The 19,528-nt window shown below is 41.3% G+C and overlaps 1 protein-coding gene across 1 annotated transcript; it reads left to right on the top strand.

The window, feature by feature from the left end:
• The first annotated feature begins 496 nt into the window (after positions 1-496).
• On the top strand, positions 497-13,299 carry twf1a (twinfilin actin-binding protein 1a). The gene is made up of 9 exons (XM_072435186.1): positions 497-650; positions 1,996-2,076; positions 2,342-2,520; positions 4,436-4,531; positions 4,605-4,709; positions 9,244-9,369; positions 11,051-11,201; positions 12,379-12,500; positions 13,097-13,299. The coding sequence occupies exons 1-9, from the start codon at positions 626-628 to the stop codon at positions 13,262-13,264; spliced, it is 1,053 nt and encodes a 350-aa protein (XP_072291287.1). The 5' UTR covers positions 497-625; the 3' UTR covers positions 13,265-13,299.
• The last annotated feature ends 6,229 nt before the right edge of the window (positions 13,300-19,528 follow it).

Below are 19,528 nucleotides of genomic sequence, written 5' to 3'. Positions count from 1 at the left end.
TGTGTTTTATGGTGGCTGGTATCCAAGTGTTACATTACTGCCAGACTTTATTCTTTAGACTTAATTTAGACCGCCTATACTTCAGACCACTATGTAACAGTAAGTTTTTAAAGCTTTATATTGAGTGATAGAAAAAACAAAAGCTAGATAAATACGTTTAATACCATACTGTGGAGCATTCCAGACAAAGCAATGACATCTTAAATCAAGACAAGGGCAAAATTACAAAGTGCTCCTTCCAATGTAAACATTGCATATGAATTCAAGCATGAAAATAAACAAAAAAAATACAATACAAGACATGTAGTATCTACGTCATTTTTATGTTAATTTATTTGTTTACAAATGTCTCTCTGCTCAAAGCGGAGGGATACGAAGTAATGCTTACTTATTCCCCGTCTAATTTGAATTTTGATTGAAGTAAATTCCACACTTTATTCCTCCATTTAACGCGTTTAAAGCATAACATAATAGACCCATGATTTGAAGGAGCGCGTCAGGTTCGTCACGTGACAGATGTTGACGTCGTCACTTGCGAGGGGCGGGGCCTGCGGCTGTAGTCCACTTCCTGCTTCTCTGCTCGCGGATCAGCTGCGTCCACCCTTCTCCTGCCACATCGAGCACAATGTCGCACCAAACGGGCATTCAAGGTAATTCCGCGCGTGTTTTACATTGTTTCACTGCGTCGGCCGTTCCCCCGCGGCCCCGGCTCCTCTAAACACGCGCTCCGGCGACTCGGTGATGCTCGTTGCCAACGCGAAGCTAGTGTCAAGTTAGCCGCGCCGTGCTAGCTTTGCCGACCCGATCTGCGGCGCTCTTCTGAAAGCACTTTTAGGACTCCGCAGTGCAAAGCCAGTGGTTTTATCCCCCGCTTAGACCCAGTGCAGCGTGTCTTTTTTAATCCCCTCCGCGGCACGCCATGTATTTTCATCGCTGTTGCCTTCAAATGTGATATAGTAGCAGGACTTTCCCCGCCGCCGATGCTGCTGCTGCTGCCGCTGCCGCCGCTGCTGTTGAATGGATGGGCGACGCCTTCGTTCTGAAACAAAGTGCTTGCCTTGGTAGTTTGTCAGGTTTGCACAGAAATAAAAGGATCGCAGAGCCAGAAAAGCCAGTGTGTCATCACAATAAGTCTCCAGTGAGCCGCATATGTTCCCTTTTATGGGCAGAAGGACTACTCCAGTGTTGACAAAGTGCAGTTTTTGTTGACCCATTTAACCAGCTGTGATTATTACTACTACTGTCTGGCATGCAAAGTTTGATCGCGCACTAGTTTTGTCCTTCAGCAGATACTGTTTTAGATGAACTACACCCTCAGATCTTAATGTGAAGGAATTGTGGTGATATGTTGAGTTTAGGCCAAATCATTGGTGCAACATGGCTCCACTTGCAGTGCAAATAAGTCCTCTTTATTACTAGTTTAGCATTATTATTACTACCACAAGGACTACTAATGCTGTCACTACTACTATTAACTGTGTTTGTTCATAAATAATTTAACTAATATTATGCAATGTTGCACCATGTGATGTTTGTACACTTTATGTGTATATTTTGAACCCTGAATGAGGAACATGTTTCAGTTTGAACTGTTTGTTACGTCCAGTTTCTTTCACTCTGATGTTGAACCATGACGGAAACAACTGTTTGAATGCTTTTTAATGTATTTGGATTTGAAGTCACAGCAGGAATGTATTAATTATTCCTTATAATATTAGATTTAAAAAATATGTATTTATTTATTTATTACATAGTTGTTTGCATTTAAGCCCATCTCTGTCAATAAACTATGCAAACAGTGCCACACTCGAGTCATTTTCACTTGCCAAAACCCTGTTGTCCTGTTTTTGAATATAGTTTGATTAGTTTGTTCTGTTTACAGGTATTAGAAAGGTCTATTTACTTCAAGTCAAGTCATTTTATGTCCAAACTTAGCAATTGTCCCAAGGGAAACACTTTCACTCTAATATTGTGTTCTCTTTTGTTTTATTTTAGCGGGGAACGATGTAAAGGACATGTTCGCCAGTGCCAAAGGTGGAGATGGATATCGACTTGTTAAGATCGTAATAGAGGATGGTATGCTATTAAGAACTATTACATTTTTACACTTTGATTCTGCCAAGGCCACACTCACTAACACGTTCTCCATTGGTGATAACTCGTCACACTGTGGAGACTTCACAGAGCAGATGCACAAAAGCATCTCAAATTCTCAAAGATGGCATTAAAAACAAACGCAATCTCCCGAAACGCATAGTACTTTTATACATGTACAGCATTTCTACACGACCGTACATTGCAGGGTACATTGTCCAGATGTGATGGTGTGCGTCCTTTACAGAACAGTTGACTTTGGGCACGTCTCGGAAGGCGTCCAAGTCGTGGGAGCAGGAGTACGACCCGTTGGTGCTGCCGCTTTTGGAGGACGACTTCCCTTGTTACATCCTCTACCGCCTGGACTCCCAAAACAACCAGGGATACGAGTGGATCTTCCTGGCCTGGTCTCCGGATCGTGCCTCGGTGACGAAAACGCACAAAACCCACACAGACTTTAATGAATAGCCTTCGATCCAACGTGTTATTTTCTTCCCTGGTTTTCGGGCTAACAGGGTGGAGTTGACCACATCGGGGCGGGGTGTAGCACACGCTTGTTCAAAGTCTGGACGTATTTGAATGGCTAGAAGAGCTATTATGTTACATTATGACTCTTTAATCCTTAAATAAGCACATTGTGAGTTTTCAGGTTACATTTCCTACCATAATTTAGCTGAATGTCTCATGATATGTCCACTCTTGTCCTGTTTGAGCCCAGTTTAGTCCTGATGTAGATTTCGGTTGATCCAGGGTTAGTCCCAGTTTTGTACCAATTTGGATGTAGTTTTTCACCTTAAATGTAAACTAGGACTTGAGCAGAGCTATCCCAGACGCAAACCCAGGTTTTAACCAGACTTAAACTATTAGTCGACTCTACTTGCAAATATAAAACGTGGCGGGAAATTTAAAAGCAAAAAAGTGTGGAATAATAGTTATTGTGGTAATAACTAATGGGGATCCAGAATAAATTCCAAATATAATCGTTTGTAGTTGTTCAGGGGAAATATTATGTATAAAAAGCAGCTATTTCTGTTGTTTAAAAGAGGAGACATTTATTTTATGGAAAAACAAATCTTATTGTGGCGTTGTGTTCTGCATGGACGCTGTGTCAGTCGCCCCGCTTTGGCTGAATCTTAATGAAGCTGTAACTTTGCAGTCGCTGATATTCAAAATTAAGCAGCAAATATACACATGCACGGCGTGGCAGGATCGGCTAAAGGAGGAATGTAGCAAACACAAGTGATTTTAAGCATTGTGTATTGTTATCATCGATAGTTGCGCTGTAAATTGTGCACTGTTGTTCATAAGGACGCCAGTGTCTGCAGCATTCCTCGCTTTCTGCTTCAAGTTGAGACGTGTCCTGATGGTGAAAGGCATTTTCTGAAATATGCCATTAGATAGTGCTGTGTTGTCATTACTGGCTTATTAAGGAAAATGTGTACAGTATAAAAATAATAGGATATGGCCCGATGCTAAATCTTTTGTTGCCGGGGTGCCAGCCAGAAGAAAGAAAGATGGACTAATAAACCTGCTGAAACATAAACTAACTGTATATCACTTTATTAATCCTTCTAACCTTTGCTGTTTGCTTAATACAACCGTGTTTACCAAAATAAACCTAATCAAAGTGTTTAAAACTATAAGTGCTTTTCACAGTTTAATGATCATGGCGGCCCCCGTGGCGCCCTCCAGAATAACGTCAATAGTCTGTTCGAAATGGGGCTAAAAGGATCAAAGGTGCAGGAGCTTCTTGTGACACTGGCCATTTTTAAACCGTGTTGACTACAATTGAGCAATTTGAGCTAAACTTTCTTTAAAAACAATTCTAACAAATCACCCAAAACAGTTTTGCGTTATGACTGTAGAAGTTTCACCGTTTCATTTTGACACAAAACGGAACGGCAACTTCATCGACTCATCTCAGTAAAGGACAATACAACTCAGAAGTGCTCACAATGTCATATAGAAATACATGGAATATTAATGGATGATAAACCATGTAAAGACTGATATATAAAACAAACACAATTCAAATGGCATGGGTTTTTTCCATTAAGAACAAATGATGTGATGACACTTTTTCTTTAATTGATATGCTCTGCCTGTCTAAAACAAAAGTCACATGCTCTAACATTTGGTAGGACCACTTTAAAGCTTTGATTACAGCACACATTCGCCGTGGCATGGTTTCAATAAGCTTCTGCAGTATTAAAAGATTAATTTCCATCCAGTGATGCATTATTTTTCACCAGTTGATCTTATATTAATGATGTGAGAGAGTGACCACTGCACAAAGCCCTCTTCACCCCAAAACTCTCTTATTATTCTTTTTTTCTCACAGGTGCGGCAAAAAATGTTATACGCCGCTACTAGAGCGACAGTGAAGAAGGAGTTCGGAGGAGGGCACATCAAGGAGGAGGTGTTTGGGACAGTGAAGGTAAACCGCAGTCAAAACGACCCACCATGTTTGCGCGTTGTGCGGTTCTAAAGGTGTGTTGGTTTTGCTCCAGGACGAATTGAGCCTGAGTGGATACAGGAAACACTTGACCTCACAGGCGGCGCCGCTGCCCCTCACCGCCGCAGAGGAGGAGCTCCGGCAGATCAAGCTAAACGAGGTACGCGCGGCTCACGACCGCTTTATCGTCGACTGTTACGGGAGTCGGCGTGTCTTCGTACGTTACGCAATATCGACCAATTCTAACTCAAAGCCGTGTTGTGATGTTGTGTCCGCATCGAAAATGTACCCGGAGCTGAGTTTTTGTTTCATTCACGCGCGTCGGAGCAAGTCAAAACCCCGCCGTGCCACCTTGTGATGTCATTAGGTGTTGATCCAAACATCTGCAAGCACGTTTATCACATCCGGTGCTGTAAAGAAAGCACAGGGCAAAGTACAAAAGCATCGCAATTATCTTCCTCGCCGCGGTCGATCACGATTTTCAATTTGATTTTATGTTTCCTTATTAAAACGTTATACATTTTGTTCACAATCATTGCTATTTATCACATAAAATTAGTGAACATTTCTTCCTGCACAGCCAAAACCCTGATCATTTACTGACAAGAGGATATTATTGGATATTATTTTGTCACAATCGATTAAATTAATTGCATGGCCATAAAAGTATAAAATCAACAATAGTCGTGAGAAGAACTGCCTGATTTAAGAAACATTTTCTAATTAGTAACTATGCAATACTATTTATTTTTACTATTTTAATGTACTTCTTGAGACCAAGTTAATTTATATTAAAACAAAAAAATAAAAACGTAACTGCGAATAAACTAAGACAAAAATTAGCCTGAAGTAGAGCGCAATAAGAAAAATAATCAAATCTGTTGTATATTTTACTCTGAAAAACAGTACATTTCTATTTAACGTGGTTGCGATTATGTCCATTTCCCTCGCTCGCTGCGTCAGACGATATCGATATCTCTGCGATTCCCTCGTGCTTTGTCCAGTTTTAAATTTAGACCGGCAGAGACTTCCCTCGCCATCACTTCCAGTTGTGTGTCCACGGCCATTGAAAGCGAGTCGTATCGCTGATGCGGCGGCGGCACAAGGTCGGCGCCGGTGCAAGTGTTAAGTGCCCGGCTGCGTCAACAAAGTGCAAAGATGCTGAGCCGTCATTACAGCAGGGTGTGATCTAATCTTTTAGGCTCTTTTAGGCCTCGTCGCACACTCCAAATCTATACTTTCAGCTATAAATCCCTGCAAAAGAGGTCTGCTTTGTAAAGATTTATTAAGACAGCATTTACTTAGAGCAGGCATGTCCAAACTAGGGCCCGGGGGCCAAATGCGGCCCTCAGACCTATTTTTCCTTGGCCCTCCAGCTTCCTGCTATGTCGGCCCAAACAACAAAAAGTAGTACTTTTTACTGTAAAATTGGGAAAATTCAGGCATATTGCTGTTATACCAACCTAATGTTAATGTTCCAAGTCTAATTAAAGGTGTGGAGGCTCATCGAAATTACGTCCAATGCAAAATTTCGAATGATTCACTTTGTCATTCAACAAATTCAACATTGTCAGGTTGTTTGTGGCCCATTGCCCCGTTTAAGTTTCAAAATGCAGCCCTTGTTGAAAAAAGTTTGGACACCCCTGACTTAGAGGCTGGAGCACAATTTTGACGTCGTGCAGGACGAGTTTGGTGATATTGACAGAGTTTGCTCTTGTCTTGATAACAATATTTTAAGATGGCATCATAAATGTGTTTAAAATGAGTCACAAAACATAATTGGACCATCAAATCATATGCAAAAGGTCAGTAGTGCTCTTGTTTGGAGCGTCGCACTTTGCATTTCTGTCCATTTTTAACAGTTTTGCATATCTCCAGAACAACAACTGCGATATTATAAGTATTAGACGATATACTCTCCAAAAGAATGGTCAGTATTGGGCAGTATTAACAGCTTTGGCGTCATATTAGTACATTTTCCCCCCATTATCACCATTTTCAATTTTAATCAACGTAAACCAACATGTTCCGTATTGTTTTCAATAGACATAATTGCCATTTAACAGTAAAAATAGTTGCTCCAAACTGACTGTAGACTTCCCAACTAATAAGATACCCATGCGTATTGTTGACTATTTGAAATGTGTGTCAATCTAAATGCAAATATTACTGTCAGTATCTCTTTTATAATGCCTTTAAGTATTGACTAAAGCTACACAGTTGTCTTCTTCTGAGAGCTCACACTTTGACTTGTTGCTTTGATTTGTTGAACGTATTTAAACCTTTTTATTGGTGTTCAAAATATTACCTGCGTATTTCCCACAGCCATTTGTTAGACGTTTCGGAATAACTCCCAGTGGGTTTCAGATAGACTCAAACGGACCCCTCTGACCCTTGGAGTGCGGTTTGAAGGACTTGGCGACGGGTCAAAGCGCAGAGAGGGGGCGGGCGGGCGTCGTCCCAGGTGTCGCGGTTAGATAAGGCGGCTGTAAAACGATCCGCTGTCGACTGGACTGTTTCGCAATCGTCGCGTCAGCCGTATTTGTTCTGCAGTTATAGTTCTTAACCCTCTTGTTCTTCGAACCACTCGGGCTGTTAGGATTGTGAAAAGTGTCAAAAATCAGATACTGAACAAGTAAAACGAGCACCGATACTAAAAAAACAATAACAATAACAACAATAAACGGGACCAAATTTCAGAACTTAACCTTTCCTGACCAGTTCAATAATGATCAGAATTAGTAGTACAATTCCACGTCGAAACATAAAGAAAGTACTGTTATTTTGTGTTAAATTCCATTTTATTGTCTAAAAATAGTGTTATTTATTGTCATTGTAGTATCGAGTCTATTCCTTTGACATTTTGGTATCGCGACAACTCTATTTAAAGCAGAATTCAGACTTTGGAGGGCGAATTGACATTACTATTTACTATTAAGCTGTTTTCCGTGTTCAGTGACACAGATTAAAAGTCAGTCTTTTTACGTGAACGAAATCGGCAATCAAAGGTTTTATTTGTTTTGAATTAGAATAAAAAATAAGGGCCACAAGATGAATTGAAATTGCAATTTGAACAGACGCAACTTACAAATTATACAAACGCAGCACATTTACAACCACGTTATAGAATACAAGATTATTTTATTGGTTTGTTTGTTCATAGGCCTTTTTGTTTTTTTGTCAGTTTCAGTTTGATCACTAGTCCCAAAAAAAAACAATTTGATTTTTTCCCCCTATAGTCCCAGAATAATACAAAAACAAATTACTGTATTTTCCACCTTTTTAATAGTTTTGGCCGGGGTGCGACTTATACTTATATTTATACTAGTATACCTATTCTTATACTCAAAAGTGACTTATATGTGATTGTATTGGTTATTTTCACACTTGCAACAGCATTTCATACTCCAGTGCAACTTATATATGTTTTTTTCTTCTCTATTATGCATTTTTTGGCTGGTGCTACTTATAGTCCGGAAAATACGGTAATTATTTTTGACACACCGTCCAGCCTTATCGACCTTTGAACAGTTGATTTGACTGTATTTCTCTTGGTTTAGCTCTTGTCTAGTCTTAATGTCTTAATGTCTTAAATGACTTTGAAACCCTCATCATCCGTCCTGCTCTCATCGCTGCTGCTGCTGCTGCTGCTGCTGCTGCTGCTGCTGCTGCTCTTCCAGACGCATCCGCCAGAAGTGTCTGTGTGACCAAATAAGGAAACACTTTGAGTCCTCTAAAGTCTCGTCAATTAGAGCTTTCGAGCAAGTGGGAAGTCCAGCTGAAGAAGACCGATAGTACAGAACAAAATACACACTGTTAAATACTTTTCTAGTAAAGACGGGGTATAAAGCTTGGCCAGAAAAAAGGATTAATGTTACTTCCATAATTATATCAATTAGAAGCACAAAGAAGTGGTCTGAGAAATGAATTGCTTTTAAATAATGCACAAAATCTGATTATTTTCAACCGCAACAATCATAAAACCAGAATAACATGTGAAGGAGAATTGCAAGAAACGTCAAAACATTTAATATTGTCAAACTAAAGCTCTTGTTCCTCACAACAGGAACAAAACTAAACACTTTTACTGAAGTAAGAGTGCTGTTAGTGCAGTGTAAAATGCTATATTACTCAAGTTGTAATAAATTAATACATTTAAATAATGTATGAATAAATGGTGCCTGAAAACGACTCCCAAAAAATACACATTTAATTAAGTTATTAAGTAGCTGTACTTTGCGTAACTTTACCTGATTTGATTTACTACCACTTCTGTTGGTAAGATACTGCTCATCTGAAGTGATTTGGATCTACATTTATTTTATTGGAACGTGACTGTAGCTTTTCCAGTTCTTCAGATTATACTCCAATACTAAACAAACCTGACTCAAACTTACCGTATTTTCCGGACTATAAGTCGCACCTTTTTTCATAGTTTTGGCCGGGATGCGACTTAAACTTATATTTAATTATATATAAATATATATATTTATTTAACGACTTATGTCATATTATTTGTTATTTTCACACTACATTTCTCCAGTGCAACTTATATATGTTTTTTTCTTCTCTATTATGCTCTATTAATTTTTGGCTGGTGCGACTTATAGTCCGGAAAACTTTGACACCGCAGCTCGCACATCGTCATGTGTTGTTGAACTTGTACCATTTTTTTTGTACCGTGTTGCGTTCAGGTGCAGACGGACGTTGGTGTGGACACGAAGCAGCAGACTCTTCAGGGAGTGGCCTTCCCCATTCACCAGGACGGAGTGGCAGCGCTCAAGAAGTTTAGGGACAGGAAACTCAACTACTTACAACTGGTGCGTCCCGCGGTCCAAACCTGGACGAGTAAACAACACATATTATGCATATTATGAGCTTTTTACCACGTTATAACAATGTTCCCTCCTCAAAAACACATCTGGAGTTGTTTCGCTTCATTCGCACGTGTTTCATCAATCCTGGTCCTGTCCGCTCTGAGCCTCACAAAGCACATTCGTTATTTCAAGTTCTAAAACGCGAGATGCCAAAGTAAAATTACTCAAGAGCATGTGTAAAGGCTAATTACCATACAAATAATGCATAATAAGTTTATTTTATTTACCGTATTTTCCGCACTATAAGGCGCATGCCGGTGTAATCCCTCATTCGTCCAGGAGTGTTCCATTGTAGAAAAAGGTTCAGTTGTAGTCATCTGGACTCTGTTTTAGAAAAAACATTTCGACTCTCATCCAAGAGTTATTGTCAATTTGCAAATTTAGACCGAGAACTCAGATATTTATTCTATTCTGTGGTAAGCCCTGCCCACTGGGCACTTTAAAGCATTTGATTGTCTCTAAAATGACAGTACGCCTTATAATCTAATCCGCTTTATATATGGATGAAATCTGGCTGTTCTCACTGACCTCGAAGTGATTTTGTGTGGTACATGTTTTGTTTCACTTAATGCGCCTTATAGTCTGGGGTGCCTTATATATGAAAAATTATTGACAGTGCGCCGTATAATCCAGTGCGCCCTATAGCGCGGAAAATACAGTATTTTTTTTCAATGACATCTGATCAATACTTAAAGTCCGGGTCGCCGCTGATACGGAAAATGTGTGAATAATTTAGCCTCAAAAAGGTCAGTGAAGGGGGAAAACCGGGTTCAATACTTGTAACTAATGGGGTTAAAACAAATGGTTGCTACTTTCTTGTCCATAAATGTTATAATGCATCAAACCTAGCGATAGCCCTAGCTACTACTAATTCCCAATACTATTTCTGTGTTATTTTAATTTGTTAAAAAAAGAGAAAATAAGTGAAATTGTTCATTACTCCCTTTACTTTCGAGCTGTTCCTTCTTTAGTGGTGTTGGACCGGGTGAAATGATTTTGGTGGCGCCACTTTCCAGAACAATGGGCGACTATGTGTCCCAAAAGCCTGTGTTGTTTTTGCACTAATTGGATCTAACAACTCTTTGTGCCCGGAGTACAAAGGCTGAATGGTGCAGACCTCTTTTTGTTTTCACTGTGCTTTCAACAGCTGTTTCAGTGATGGAACGTTTTATTTAGATGGATTCTTGTGGAGTTTTATTGTTTCCTAGTGACTCTGATGAACAATAGTCACACCAGCCCAAAAAAATGCATAATAGAGAAGAAAAAAACATCTAAGTTGCACAGGAGTTTGAAATGCGGTTGCAAGTGTGAAAATAACAAATAATATCACGTATAAGTTGCTCCGGAGTATAAGTATAAATATATAAGTATAAGTCACACCCCGGCCAAAACTATGAAAAAAGGTGCGACTTATAGTCTGGAAAATACGTTAGTAAAAAAAATGGAAGAAAATCAACACAATTATTCTTTCAACAAGTTCCTGGTGTGTGTGGTTTTCTAATTGCTTTTGGATTCAAATCGACTGCCATGTATTTGATTGTGTGATAATTGTCAGACATAATGCTGATTTCCATTTGTTGTCGGTATCTCAGACCATTAGTTTTTTCCCCCTTTTGCTTTCCAGAAAATCGACTTTGAACAGGAGCTCATTAAACTGTGCTGCACTGAACCCACCGAGATAAAAGACCTGCCGTCGAGGATCCCCAAAGACGCGGCGCGATACCACTTCTTCCTCTACAAACACTCGCACGAAGGAGACTACCTGGAGTCCACAAGTACAGACGCTGCTTAATGTTGTTTTCCAGGGGTTATAAAGGGTTATTCATTCTCAGTAACGCAAAACGCTTCACTTACAATAATGCAAAGTGAACAAAAGCCTGTAAAAAGAAGGCTGATTAGGCTACCCCAAATAAATTGTCTGTTTGCTGTAACCCGAGTCAACATTTTTTAATTGGGTCGGACGGTAGGCAAATTCTTATTTTTGTTTTACTTTGAAGGCAAAAAAAAGATCAAAATTTTGCGCAAAAGATAAAAAAATTGCACAATCAGTTTTGTTACAGATGCATGTGGAGGACTGAAAATGAATGGCACATGTGTTGCGCGGCGCGTTATCAGTCCTTTGGGATGAAAGATAGATTTACCAACATGATAAAATTATTCGACACAGCGGTTCAGGAAAGGCAGGTCGGTGAGTTGGCGAAATAATTGAAAAATAAAAGATTTTGACGTTTTTTCAACAAAATGCTGATTTTTTTTTTTTTTCAGTCGGCTAGTTTCATACCGGGTCGGTCGGGTTACGGCAAACAGACATATTATTTTGCTCAGCCTTATGACTACTCCGCTCACCACTGTGCTTCAGATTTGTGGGACAACCTTCCTGCTTCCTGTTTGTAGTTTATTGAAGCAGCCAGGGAGTTTCAAAACAAGTCTTATCTTTTTATGTATTTTGATAACTCACCCAAAGCCGTTGTCAGCTTCCCAAAACTTTTTCATGTTTTTATTTACTTTTCAGAGCAATTTTTCTCTGTATTTACCGTCCTCTTCTCTTCCTGTTACAGCATCGATAAAGTGTTTGTTTACTTGGTCATTTATTGCCCTGAGCACTCAAAAAGGACTCTATCTTCCCCAGATTGTTACAGAATAGATTGGGAACCTGGTTTAAAGTTTTGAACATTTCTGAATTCACATCGTTTTCACGACACGCGCACATGTATATATTAACATGCTAAAAGGCCCGTAGTTTCACGGTTAATGCTTGTGTCTTTCAGTTGTGAAGGCTCTAACGCAGATGTGATCTTGCTTTTAAAGACATAGCCACTATTTTAAGTTCAAAAACATGAAATATGAAAGCCAAATTGACCAAAGACATTTAAAAAACAAAACAATAAATGCCAAATGAATGTGTGATACGTCCAATTTAAAATGAAACTTGTGTGTTTTTGTGTCCTTTAGTTTTCATTTATTCCATGCCTGGATACAAGTGCAGCATCAAGGAGAGGATGCTCTACTCCAGCTGCAAAAACCCTTTGGTGGATATGGTGGAGAACAACCTTCAAATGGAGATTTTGAAAAAGGTAATGGAGCGTTTGAAAAGGTATGATTAACGGGCAGAGCAGCACGAGCCGCCACAGTCACTCCGGATGTGATCAGACGTGCCAGACGCTCTTTAATCACGGGACGGACGTGTTTGACAAAGCCCGAGCTCATTAGTCGGTACTTGGATGGGAGGCCGCCGGAACCGAACACCAGGTGCCACAAAGGGGCGCTAGAGGGCATGTCGCTGTGTCCTTAGGCAAGACACTTCAGCCACATTAACTAGTGAAGAGCTTTGAGTGTCTTGAAGGTAGAAAAGCACTATAATGAAAAAATAAATAAAGTAAATGCTCAACTTCATGTTCTATGCAACATTTAGTTTTAAATCGCTATGGCAACAGTTCTAATGTCTCATCATTCTGAAACCCATTTTATTTTGTAAAGCGTTTTGAAGCCACTCAAAGATGTTTTACAAAAGGTAGAAGACAGCATTACGACTAAAACTATTGTAAAGCATTAGTTTTAGTCATGGCGGTCCTGATTTAAAGCACCAACAACTGTCTTTAAGTGTTTGCACAATAAAGAGCACGTTTCTGTCATCAAACCTCACAACCGTCTTCACTTCCCCGTTTCGCAGCTGGAGATCGAAAACGGCGAGGAGCTGACGAGCGACTTCCTGTACGAGGAGGCGCACCCGAAGCAGCACGCGCACAAGCAGGCCTTCGCCAAGCCCAAGGGCCCGACGGGGAAGCGGGGCGGGCGCAGGATCACCCGGCGCCCCGGCGAGGAAGAGGAGGAGGACTGAAGCGCCTCAACACACACCGACGACACCTCTTCACCCGCGGGACGGTCCTGTGACGAGGGGGGGGGGCTCCACCACGCGCTCGGTTCAACGAAAAAGGTTGCGTTCACGTTTCGCGATACGATGCCAAACGATGGAGGGCTGGGGGTCTTTTACAGAGACGTCACGCGGTAAAGCGAACAACGGATGAATAATGATCAGGGGAATCGAAGGCGGCAACAATTGAGTACTTTCAGTTCAGTGCGTACGCCAACAAAGTCACAAAAAACACAGAAAATACTTTTTTATTTGGCTGTTTATTTGACAATATCATTACGTTTTCATTCAGAATGTTTGATTTTATGGAAATAGTCCAACAATTATGAATAATCTCAAACTCATGTTTTTTTTTCTCTCAATAATCGCATCAAATCACTAAGATCAACAGTTTCAAGCTTCATGAACGGCAAATATATACTTTATAATCATTATCCGGACAATACAGACTCTAAAAAAACATATGAAAAGACTTTAATGAAGACGGTGGCATTATTAAATCAAACCTGTCAAACAATTTACAATTTTCATCAATAATTCACTTTATTCGTCAATATTATTTGCTAGAAGCTTTTTGTCACCACATTTCAAGCGTTTATTTAGTTAAAAATGTATTCAAAAAGTCTCAAATAATCGCTGAAATAATCATGTTTCTTAAATAAATATTGAGCTTTGTGCCAGTTTTCGTTCCACGCGACTCGACCCAGTTGCAGAGACGTTAAACCTTCTCAAAATGGGACGAAACGTTTCCATTTTCGCGCCCGAACGACCGATTCTGTAAAATCTCGCCAACCCTCCGTCTCGATTTCGACGCTCGCTCGCCGTTTCGACTATTCCGACTTCACGTGAACCCCCCACCCCCCCACCCCTCAACTATGCACACCGTGGACACAACTGAGCAATGACTAAAAACAACAACAAAAAAAAAACCACGCCATTTTTCCTTTTGTCGCTTGTCAAATGGAGGTATATTCACGTTTAAAAAAAAAAAAAACAGTGAACTTACGCCAATGTGTGACTCCCATGTATTAAAGTTCACGCGCCAGAATCTCCCCTCGCTCCTCGCATTCCTCGTGTCAAAACGAAATGTCTAATCGTACTGTTCTTTTGCACAAACGTGGCGCTCCAAAAAGTAGAAAAAAAAGAGAAAACCCACAAAACGGTCCACTCTTCACTCGTGTCTATAAATAACGACGATCCGTTTGAACGTTTTATATTGGAAATTAACTTTTTTTGATTTTATATATATATATATATATATATATATATATATATATATATATATATATATATATATATATATATATATATATATATATATATATAACTGTGGATTACATACAGGGGAGAAACGACAACATCTGCTGATACTGAACTTATTTTTCTATGCAAAGTGCTGTAACTGTACATACTGTAGCTGTGTTGGGTTCGCTCCGCCGGCGTTTCTCTTGAGGATCTGACCTGAGAACTACGGGCTTCCAGTCCAACATCTCGTCCACGTCTCTTAAAGGTCTTGTATTGTGCTTTCCTCTGCCTTTTTGGGACCACGGCTTTTAGGTCAGAAAATGTGCATCGCAAATTAACATTAATTATGGGGCACCCCGGCCAAAACAATGAAAAAAGGTGCAACTTATAGTCCGGAAAATACTGTATATTGCTTATTGGAAGTGAGTAAAAGACCAAAAGGAGGAATTTGTGGTGACAAACATCTGTGTTTAAGCATCGAGCTGCGTTTAAAACAAATAACTAAATCATGCTTATGACAAATTTCTGATCTGAAATTCTGACTCTGAAATTTGAATTAACAGTAAAAATAAATGCTGCTTTTCACACGGATCGGTGCAAGATTTTACAGTTAAATCGATGCAAGAAAGGTAAACCCCGAGTTCTGAGTGTACGTGGACTTTCAAAAACCCAAAAGAGCCACTTAATGACGTCATGCGGTGGATGAGCTCCGGGAGCGAGTGACGGACGATTTATTCCGGATTGCTCTTAGGCTCGTGGATGAAACGCTACTGCAGATCACAAAATACTTGATTGCGTCAAAGTGATATATTTCTGCACGTTACACTTTACAGCCCATTCACGTTTTGAAACAGGCATGTTTTGGCACATTTGTCTGATAATCCCCCCCCAAAAAATGTAGATATTCCTTTTTATCAGTATTGCCCACGCCTGCGTCAGATTGTTTTTGATGTGAGAATATAATAACTTTGCTGAAAAGGTTGATTTAGCATATTATAGGACTTTTAAACCTCTGGGAAGCGTGTTCATTGGTCCATTGCCACGTTGGAGGCCAAATGAACAGAAAGGGATCACTGTCGATAATATTAATCATGTTTTTGCCACTATCTCCTGTCTACTGATTAATATTAGGCTCAAGCTAAGCTCACCTCGCGTAAAGGGAAACTCACCTTTTACACTCATTGATTCCATGATAACAGAACTGTTCAGTCTTATTTGTTTTCTTACGAATCATTCTTTTAAAAAATAAAATATTTAAATCAATTCAAGGGCTGTCTTTTGTTTTTTTGACGCGACCAATTCAAGGTTTAGCAGTGAGTCGACCGGGCGGGAAGGTGCTGAGTTCAGTGCCCTCTGTAGTTTGCATGTTCATCCTGTGTTTGGGTTTTCTCCTCAACATAAAGCGCGCAGTGGGCTCGTCCCGTGTTCTCCCGGTCAAGATCTTTGCTTAAGAGGGGCACTTTTACACCCAGTTCGGAGGCGTTTCTGGGCTGTGCAGGCTGTTTTCCACCTCAAAAGGGCTAAGTTCAGTTCAAAGTTCGGTTCAAAGTTCGGTTCAAAGTTCGGTTCAAAGTTCGGTTCAAAGTTCGGTTCAAAGTTCAGTTCAAAGTTCAGTTCCGAGTTCCGAGTCCCATGACGTTAGGCCATATGTTCCGCCGCCCCTGCGTTGCTTTAAGTGCCAGCGCTTTGGGCATATTGCAGCGGTCTGTAGAGGGAAGCAAAGATGTGGTAAGTGTGCAGGAGATCACGAGTATGGGAAGTGTGACGTGGGAGCAAAACTGAAGTGCTGTAACTGTGGGGAAGAACATAGCTCTGCCTACGGGGGATGCAGGTTTAGCAAAAGAGCTGCTGAGGTGCATAAAATAAAGGTCTCTCAAGGTATATCCTATGCAGATGCAGTCAAGAAAGTTTCAAGTAACGAGTTTAGAGTAAATAGAGAGAGAGGAGCCAGCGCTGCTCCCAGCCAGGGCGAAATGAGAAAGGCCAGCGTGGCTCCCAAGAAGTGTGAAGGTTTCAAGAGTGGAGGTCCCAAGTGTGCAGGTTCCAGAATTAATGAGAATACCCTGGTTGTGGATAGAGAGGATTTTGTACTCTTTATGGTGGATGTTATAAACTGTGCTGCTCAGACTCAAAGCAGAACTGAAAGGATCAGGATCATTGCTAAAGCTGCAGGGAGATTCCTTGGAACAAAGGAGCTTGATTGGGCAGATATAGAAAACAGGCTAAAGGCGCTAAATAGGAGTCGGAGTGATGGGGGTCTGCTTTTGGGGAGTCAGAGTGATCAGAGTGACGAGATGGGGGTGGGGGTGGTCTCCTGTCCTCGTCCAGTCTCGTAGACGCACGGCTACCAAGCAGCGACATCAGTGGAAATATTAAAGCCTATAGAATGAAGCCTAAAGAATAAAGCTGTACGGTGGTGTTGTTGTTGTTGTTATTGTTTTCTGGCGGTCGACAGCCGAGTGTCGCATTACCGCCAGACTTTATTTCCCAGACTTTGTCGTAGTCCTAAAAGTACGGTGGAAGCACCGAACGTCAAAGAAGGAGAGGAAGATGAAGAAGAGTCTCCCTGGAATAAAGCCGGTTGTTGTTGTTGTTGTTGTTGTTGTTGTTGTTTTATGGCGGTTGGCATCCGAGTGTTGCATTACCGCCAGACTTTATTCCTTAGACTTTGTTGTAGTCCTAAAAGTTCTTCTTCCAGTGCTTTGTTGTTGTTGTTGTTGTTGTTGTTTTATGGCGGTTGGCATCCGAGTGTTGCATTACCGCCAGACTTTATTCCTCAGACGTTTCGTAGTCCTCAGACTCTGTCGTAGTCCGTAAAAGTACTCCTCCCATTGCTTTGGCGTTACAAAGCCATGAGGTCATGATGTGTTTTTGTGACTAGAATAGTTGTTGTTGTTGTTGTTTTATGGCGGTTGGCATCCAAGTGTTGCATTACCGCCAGACTTTATTCCTCAGACTTTGTCGTAGTTGTTGTTGTTGTTGTTGTTGTTTTATGGCGGTTGGCATCCGAGTGTTGCATTACCGCCAGACTTTATTCCTCAGACGTTTCGTAGTCCTCAGACTCTGTCGTAGTCCGTAAAAGTACTCCTTCCATTGCTTTGGTGTTACAAAGCCCATGAGGTCATGATATGACTTTGTGACGAGACGTTGATTACGCCTGGTTTCTTTTTATCATTAGGCTGAGCTGTTTGCCGTAACCCGACCGACTTGGTATAAAACTAGCCGGCGACCGTTCTTTTCAAAAGCACCGTGTTGAATAATTTTATAGCGCAGGTCAACTTATCTTTCATCCCAAGGGACAAATGACGTGTTACAGGACATATATACGATAACATTTTCAGTCCTTCATATACTTCTGTATTGAACAGACCATGTAGGAATGACACTTTAATTTTGTTGGTAAGCTTGTTGTTGTTGTTTTATGGCGGTTGGCATCCAAGTGTTGCATTACCGCCAGACCTTATTCCTCAGACTTTGTCGTAGTCCTCAGACTCTGTCGTAGTCCGTAAAAGTACTCCTTCCATTGCTTTGGTGTTACAAAGCCCATGAGGTCATGATATGTCTTTGTGACTAGAATAGTTGTTGTTGTTTCAGAGACCAACCGGCTTTATTCCAGGGAGACTCTTCTTCATCTTCCTCTCCTTCTTTGACGTTCGGTGCTTCCACCGTACAGCTTTATTCTTCAGGCTTCATTCTATAGGCTTTAATATGTCCACTGATGTCGCCGCTTGGTAGCCGTGCGTCTACGAGACTGGGCGAGGACAGGAGACCACCCCCACCCCCATCTCGTCACTCTGATCACTCTGACTCCCCACAAGCAGACCCCCATCACTCCGACTCCCATTTAGCGCCTTTAGCCTGTTTTCTATATCTGCCCAATCAAGCTCCTTTGTTCCAAGGAATCTCCCTGCAGCTTTAGCAATGATCCTGATCCTTTCAGTTCTGCTTTGAGTCTGAGCAGCACAGTTTACAACATCCACCATAAAGAGTACAAAATCCTCTCTATCCACAACCAGGGTATTCTCATTAATTCTGGAACCTGCACACTTGGGACCTCCACTCTTGAAACCTTCACACTTCTTGGGAGCCACGCTGGCCTCTCTCATTTCGCCCTGGCTGGGAGCAGCGCTGGCTCCTCTCTCTGTATTTACTCTAAACTCGTTACTTGAAACTTTCTTGACTGCATCTGCATAGGATATACCTTGAGAGACCTTTATTTTCTGCACCTCAGCAGCTCTTTTGCTAAACCTGCATCCCCCGTAGGCAGAGCTATGTTCTTCCCCACAGTTACAGCACTTCAGTTTTGCACCCACGTCACACTTCCCATACTCATGATCTCCAGCACATTTACCACACCTTTGCCTCCCTCTACAGACCGCTGCAATATGCCCAAAGCGCTGGCACTTAAAGCAACGCAGGGGCGGCGGAACATATGGCCTGACGCTATAGCACATGTACCCAATGAACACCTTACTAGGCAGGCACCTCCCTTCAAGTGTTACCATTACCGACAAGCTGTCACATCTTACCCCAAACCGGGTCACCTTCAAACGCCTAGCGTCCACCACCGTAACTCCCGTCAAATTCTCCTTAACTTCATCCACAGACGTCGCCGTAGGGACACCTACGATAACTCCTCTGACCGTGTTTCTTTCAGCATTAGACACAAGAATGTCCTTTCCACCCAGACGTTTAGTTCCAATCGCCTTCCGTTGTTGAGCCGCGTCCTTGCACACGACCAGCAGCGAGCCATCTCTAAGGACACTCGCACTCTTGATCACTCCCACAGCTACAGTTAGGCTCTTTGACAATGCCACTGAATTCCACTCCTTAAAGGATGCACTATCCTGTGCAAGCTTTATGATCACCTTACAGTCTCTGCTCTCACCCCGGACATCAATAGCTTCAGCCTCATCCTGCTGCTCATTCCCAGAACCCTCGGACGAGCTAAGGGACTTTTTACGTTTCCGGGCACGTGCAGGCAGA

Source organism: Eucyclogobius newberryi, unplaced genomic scaffold, assembly GCF_026437365.1.
Source record: "Eucyclogobius newberryi isolate DKJ021-1_F unplaced genomic scaffold, fEucNew1.0.hap1 SCAF_7, whole genome shotgun sequence".
Taxonomy (NCBI): Eukaryota; Metazoa; Chordata; class Actinopteri; order Gobiiformes; family Gobiidae; genus Eucyclogobius; species Eucyclogobius newberryi.
The sequence above is the reverse complement of the archived record's forward strand: the minus strand, read 5'-3'. Positions and strand labels throughout refer to the sequence as shown.